Raw genomic sequence first — 7024 nt, forward strand, 5'->3', positions numbered from 1 at the left:
GGCAGCAGTCGCCAGCGTGATTAAATGCTGAGCACTGAAATGGTCGGGTACTGAGATGGATACTGAGTAGGTTAATAGGAGGTTAATCGGTGTAAACAAAACTCAAGGAAGACTGCGGATTATTACTTTAACAGTTGTATTTCTACAATTTTCCGGCTTTCTTGTTCAACGATTGAAATGTCGGATGGTGAGGACGACTTCATGTGCGAAGAGGAAGAAGATTATGGCTTGGTACGACTTTACTTCAACCACAATTCTCCAGTCATTCATCGATCTTTTTTATATTGAGGTTATGTTCTCACCCTGCGCCGAAATAACGTCAAAACCGTTTCCGCTTCATCTCAATAATGAAAAACCACTTGGAAAATCCGCTTGCCTTCTCTGCCTATCCTTTTGTTATCTGCATTTACCCGTTTTATTGTCTTTGGTATTTCCTGTAATCATATATCTCTTGAACTGAACACACTGCACACCGATGTAAAGATTAACTAAAGTTGCCATCAGAATGCAAATTTTAGCCAGAAACGCCGGGTGAAATCAATTTGCTCTTCATGTGCATTATGTTTTTTTTTCAGGAATATTCAGAGGATTCCAACTCTGAGCCCGATGTAGACTTGGAAAATCAATATTACAACAGTAAAGCACTCAAGGAAGATGATCCTAAGGCGGCGTTGCAAAGCTTTCAGAAGGTACTGGACCTGGAAGGTGGCGATAAAGGAGAATGGGGATTCAAGGCGCTCAAACAAATGATTAAAATCAACTTCAAACTGGTGTGTCTTTATATCGAATAAGACAGCCTCATTCTGTCGTATGGGTGGTATTGTCTAAACACATCTCTTTTCTTATTACAGTTGAACTACAAGGAAATGATGACTCGATACAAGCAGCTCTTAACGTATATTAAAAGTGCAGTAACGAGAAATCATTCAGAAAAATCAATCAACTCGATTCTGGATTATATCAGCACTTCAAAAAACGTTTGTACAAACTTGAACACGTTTCATGTAATTTTTTTCAAATAAATAGCTCTGGACATCGGTATAGTTGGAATTGAAAGCAAATAACTTTAGAAAGTGTACAAATATGTACAAGAGTTTTAATTTAATCTTTCGCCAACTATATGCAAGCAAATGATAGGATCTATTTCCTCATTATTTCAGATGGAATTATTGCAAGACTTTTACGAGACAACTCTAGACGCACTAAAAGATGCGAAAAATGACAGGCTCTGGTTCAAAACGAACACAAAACTTGGGAAGCTATATTTCGATCGATCAGATTTTAACAAATTGGCAAAAATACTGAAACAGCTTCATCAGAGTTGTCAGGTAGGTATTGTAAGAAAATTTTCTCTCAACCACCGCTGCTGAAAGGATTCCTTATTTTTTGCTTATTTTTTTTGTAAAATCCTTCGCATGTTCGTCGCGTTATTGACCAACACCCAACGCTTTTCGACGAGCTCAAAATTCCTTCGTTATTTCAGACCGATGACGGAGAGGATGATCTCAAAAAAGGTACACAATTACTCGAAATTTACGCTCTCGAAATCCAAATGTATACGGCACAGAAAAATAACAAAAAACTCAAAGCTCTATATGAACAAAGTCTCCACATCAAAAGTGCCATTCCGCATCCGCTCATCATGGGAGTAATCAGAGGTAATTTTTCAAAGGGTAGAATTTCATCTTATTTGCGAACATATCTCCAACCTTATCTTTGTACAGAATGCGGGGGTAAAATGCACCTCAGAGAAGGAGAATTCGAGCGGGCTCATACGGATTTCTTCGAAGCGTTTAAAAACTACGACGAATCTGGTTCCCCGAGGCGTACGACGTGTTTGAAGTATCTGGTTTTGGCTAACATGTAAGCATAAGCTCGTATCGTCCATGCAAATGAAAATTTTAAGTTTTTGCACATTTTTGTGGACATTGTTGTTGACATTTTTTTCAACTTGACTCTGTGTTCCGTTTAGGTTGATGAAGTCTGGTATAAATCCGTTCGACTCTCAAGAGGCAAAACCCTACAAAAACGACCCAGAAATACTCGCAATGACTAATCTGGTCGTCAGTTATCAAAACAATGACATCAACCAATTTGAGTCCATTCTAAAGCAAAATAGAAACAACATAATGGACGATCCCTTCATTCGCGAACACATTGAAGACCTTCTGCGCAATATTAGAACCCAGGTGAAGCTAAATGAACATAATTTTTGTCGACTTTAAAACAAAATGGGCTTGTTAATAAAATTTGTATACTTCTAGGTGCTTATTAAGCTTATCAAACCGTATACAAGAATCCACATACCCTTCATCAGTAAAGAATTGAATATCGACGTTTCCGAGGTCGAGAGTCTGCTGGTTTCTTGTATTTTAGATAGCACAGTACGCGGTCGCATTGATCAGGTAAGGATTTTCACCGCGAATCACGCGTCGAAAAAAGTATTATTTTGCTTTTTTAATTTTTTTTCAGGTGAACCAAGTCCTCGAATTAGATAAAAAATCCGTCTGCGGCGCGCGTTATACCGCTCTAGACAAATGGACGAATCAATTACAATCATTGCACGTAGCCGTCGCTAATAGAATGTCGTAAATAAATGCAATTACAGCGAATCGTCCGTGATACGTTGTGAATGATTCAACGAAAATATTGTACCATGGTAATAACGCATATAATTATATATTTGTCATTAATCTTCTACAATAACATTGCAAGCTGCATTCGATATCGATAAAGATAGTTTCGAATAAAATTTAACGTGATATTTTCAAAACTGTTGTACTATTTTCTTACCCCGATGACAACTTTCGATCGCTTTCGATCTTTTCGGACGGCATTTAATCACTAGCATTCGCATTTTATTTCGTCAAATTTTGTCGTTGCTTGCATAAAAAATTACTTACAATTAGACGTAGTTGTAATAATATGCTTACGTAGCTGCGGTTCCTCCAGACACGACAACTAAAAGCTGAAAGAGTCGCGTTACATGCCAACAAGGACTGGATATAAGCGCGGGTATTCCACAGGGGTTTTCTTTTTCTTCGAGGAAATACACAGTATTATACGGGGGCGGCGGCATTAAGAAACCATTACTTCCGACCTGGGACAGTTAAAGTCCTTGCAGCTGCTGGAACACGTTCCATTTTTATGAGAAAGAGTTTCCTACGCGTATAATAGAAGTGTTTTCATGTTATATAACTATAACTACAATCCTCACGGATTGTTCCCCGTACGCATATGATGCCGAACAGGTTTTACCACTTTATCTTGCGTACAGAATTAAATTAGTTGCTATTTTCGTTTTTCGTTTGGATCAATATAAGCGTTACGATGGAACGGAATTTTTACGGTGAGTGGATATTATTAGGATGTTTTGTTTCCAAGCGACAACTTTTTCGTTCCACCCTCAAAAACTTTCTCTACATCCCAATAGAAAAAAAAATTCTTACGGAAGGATATTTCTTAAAACGAATTGTAAAATGTTGCTTTTCGAATAACATTGGCTCACTGTTATTTTAAAAAACTTTTTATTCTCGCTAGCGTTTTGCACAGAATTAAATCCATTACCTCTATCCTTTAAAAAAAAAGTTTTTGTACGAATTTAGCCATGTATACAGATACCGAACGTACGATATTTCTTGACAAGCATTTGGACCTGCAGGAGATTAATTTGCACTTAACGCAAATTCAAAACAAGAATTTTCACTTCAGTTCGCGAGGCATAATATTAAAATCTCCTGTGACATAATCGGCTTATCTTTTCCCTGTCACCATTCTGCTGCTATTATTTTTACGCATTCCGATGAACGCGTATATCTGTAGGATTAGTCGGAGATTAAATAGCAGCGGTATATATATTTTCGCATAATCGCGTAACCGCGATTTTCACCGTATCACACTTTCAAAACTCCATATTTCCGCACAAGTGAACATTCATGTGTTCATTTTTTGTTCGACGCTTACTCTCTACGTACGTACCTACGTCTCTCAAGTTTTATTCCCGTTCCCTGAGCACCCGAGGGTTCGTATAATATAAACTCGTTTACTTTTTAAGATTTTAATTGGCTGACAGCGAAATTTTCACTCTGGTTTTAACCGACGTAGCTTTTTTCCTTCGTGTAACATACGTGGTATAGATATCCATGTGTATCATGTATAAGGTAGGTCCATGTAAATTTTGATATGAAAAAAAAAGAAAATTATTTTTCCGTCGCTTTCCCTCCAACACACAACTGACAGATCGTACCGTCAGCTTAATACGTTTTGCAAAAATCTTAATACGGGTACTGCGCGTGCCGATGGAACTTTTTGTATTAAATTCCGTTTTGGATTTCGCATAAAATTTACATCAATTAATCCCCGGAGGGCTGTACAAAATTTTTCTCCCATAACATGTTATATCTTTCCTTTTTTTTTCACCGGCGATTAAAAGAAATGAAAAAAAAATTCCATACCCGTAGTTTTCCGAATCGTCGTCATTGGCTGAAATAGACGCAGAAGGGGGGAAAAAAATGACGAAAAACAAGGAATTTAATAATTATACGACAATTAAAACGTTTGTTTTGGTAAATCGGTAGGTACGTGATTCGAATTGTTCTACTAACGAGGATTTGCTTTTATCCGTTTTACTTTTTGCTTGTTCGGTTTTTTTTTTTTTTCTGCCCCTTTTTAATCAATGTTATTATTGATCTTCCCTGTATTCTTGTATATCTATATTGGCAAATTTGCCTCGCTAAATTGCAGCGGCACAGGGATTATATCGAACAGCTAACCGGTTACCTGCAGAGCCTGCACTATTCATACCTACGCATAGCTTTGCCAGGGCGTCCAGACAGGGACCGAAACAATTCTATTAAAATTTCAGCTATCTCTGCTGCAGCTTCTCTATGGGAATTCTGGATTATATCTATGCGCACATGCATATTTATACGACTATACATAGATAGTAGGCAGTTGGCGCGAGGCGCGTTACTTGTTCCGTTTACATATTGCATAACGTGTGTTTGACAAAAATAAATATAAAGTGTAACATGCACGCTCATAGGCGATAATTTTTCCTCCTTCAAACTCGTAAGCGATTAGAAATTCTAACGTTCTACATATGACGATAAAATGACGCACGAATAGCGCACGCTTTTTTCCCTTATATCGCGGTTTTATTTTCTTACACATATCTCGCTAGATTACTTTGGCCGTGAACCCAAACGACGCTTAAACCGTGAAGTGGTATTCATCCTAAAGAAAATTAATTCGGAGCTGAAGGTGAACTAGCTGTTTATGAGTATAGAATACAGGGCGTTCCAGTTTTCGTTTAATCGTACCAGAAAATTTTGTTCAATTAAATTACCGACGTCAATGCTGGGATTTTCACATCAAGGCTGCAATTTAGTTCGATCCTTGTGACGAAATTTTTTTTTTCACAGCTTTCACATTCGCTGACAAGATATAATGATCGTAGTGGAACGATTATACCAGGACACCCAGTAAGCTCTAGACTTTTCCAGGGTGAAAACGTTCTCCTGCTGTTCGTTTTTCTTACCACTGTTCTTTCTTATCCTACACACCTATAATTAACGCGTGCGAGGGAAACCTTACAGGAAATTCGAGATACGAACCGCTCGAGTATATCTTCTTAACTTTTTCGCAGGTCAAGTTGTAGGTGTTCTTGAGATTACTTTTATATCCGCGATATACCGTCGTTTTTACCCTAATGCGATTTTATCAAGGCTTGACTGGTTTAGGTACACGGAAAAAAAAAGATGTAAGAAAGAAAATCGACAATTTTTTCGTACATTCTTTTTCACCAGTTTCGTGCAGCATGGTACAAACCTTCGAAGCTGGGAATCGCAGCCGAACACTGTGTGAAACCAGTGAACGATCAAATGCTGACGTCGATATGAAAGCGGAGAGAATAGGAAAAGGAGAAAAGTAACGAAAAAAAGGAGCGAACGAGAGAGAGGGAGAGGAGAGAGAAAAATCAGCGAGCACGTCACCGACCGACTGCCTTCCTTCGGTGGCCGAGGGTCAGATCGGGTCAGAGGTCAGCAAACTTTGCGTAAGTCTATTTGAAACTGCCTAATATTATCCCGGTTTCTCCCGCTATATTTACGCGTATCCCATTTCCTGTGTTTTATACACTTAGATTACGCACCTATGGATCCACTACTTGACAAAATTCAACCCCAGTCTATATTCCGCGTTCAACTTCGAGTTTTTAGTTCCAAAACGTATGTCGGTATACATTGCCGTACTTATTAATTCAAATGCTTGGTGTGAAGTTAGCTTCAACATGGCCGATCTGTCCACCCTGATATGAAATCAATATGGCCGCCGTTAGTACACGCTTCAGTTTTTATTTCCTCTACACGATTAATTTTATGACTGATCAGTTATCGATTTTTGTTTTACGCTAGTCAGAATAATGGCAAGAACAGTTTGGTTACAATTTCAACATCGTTGACGATTCGATAACTCGGAGATTAGTTCGCAAGACTTACTTGGATACTTTTGCTCGCGGGTCTATTCATGAGGAGGGTTCGTAGCTGGCGGAGAAACTGCAAATAGAACGAATGGGATGATTGAATATCTGAAAGCAGATTGAAAGAGAAATGGCAGTTTTTATATTTCTGGGTACTTATGCATGGGGGCTATAGACGGCAACCATATTGGTCTGGGTTCCGGTGAGCGACCAAGCTCGACGGTTTCTCTTTAAATCCCGGCCCGGTAAGCCAGTTGGGATACTAAAAGTGGGTGAAAACTATAAAGATATAAACTGTAAATCCGTGCAGGCTGGATGCGTGTTATATATTTATGTATCTGCCGTATGTGTGTATACGTACAGCCGCATTATACAAGCTCGAGATAATAATTTAAAACTTCTCTGAGGATTTTCCCCACGATTAAACTTCTTCGCGCATGCATAATATTTCGCGAAGGTGATGAAAAATATGCGGTTGCACAGCCGCAGTGGTATGATATCTTTTATTCTCTCGCCTAGATGCAGATATGACCTGAGAACCACTCA

The 7024-nt window shown here is 38.6% G+C and overlaps 1 protein-coding gene across 4 annotated transcripts in view; it reads left to right on the plus strand.

The window, feature by feature from the left end:
• The window catches only part of LOC107220355 (COP9 signalosome complex subunit 2), a 28669-nt gene extending 25902 nt beyond the window's left edge, over window positions 1-2767 (plus strand). Inside the window, exons 1-9 of one of the 4 annotated variants that reach the window (XM_046739335.1) lie at window positions 17-231; window positions 576-770; window positions 852-977; window positions 1161-1337; window positions 1484-1658; window positions 1725-1863; window positions 1973-2189; window positions 2265-2405; window positions 2473-2767. In XM_046739335.1, the coding sequence (XP_046595291.1) occupies window positions 178-231; window positions 576-770; window positions 852-977; window positions 1161-1337; window positions 1484-1658; window positions 1725-1863; window positions 1973-2189; window positions 2265-2405; window positions 2473-2592 (1344 nt within the window). In that variant the 5' untranslated portion in view covers window positions 17-177 and the 3' untranslated portion in view covers window positions 2593-2767. Of the gene's footprint in view, window positions 1-16; window positions 232-575; window positions 771-851; window positions 978-1160; window positions 1338-1483; window positions 1659-1724; window positions 1864-1972; window positions 2190-2264; window positions 2406-2472 lie in introns of those variants that run through there. The other 3 variants (XM_015658919.2, XM_046739334.1, XM_015658918.2) reach the window with 3 other exon arrangements.
• The last annotated feature ends 4257 nt before the right edge of the window (window positions 2768-7024 follow it).

The sequence above is a fragment of the Neodiprion lecontei genome, chromosome 5, assembly GCF_021901455.1.
Source record: "Neodiprion lecontei isolate iyNeoLeco1 chromosome 5, iyNeoLeco1.1, whole genome shotgun sequence".
NCBI classification, from domain to species: domain Eukaryota; kingdom Metazoa; phylum Arthropoda; class Insecta; order Hymenoptera; family Diprionidae; genus Neodiprion; species Neodiprion lecontei.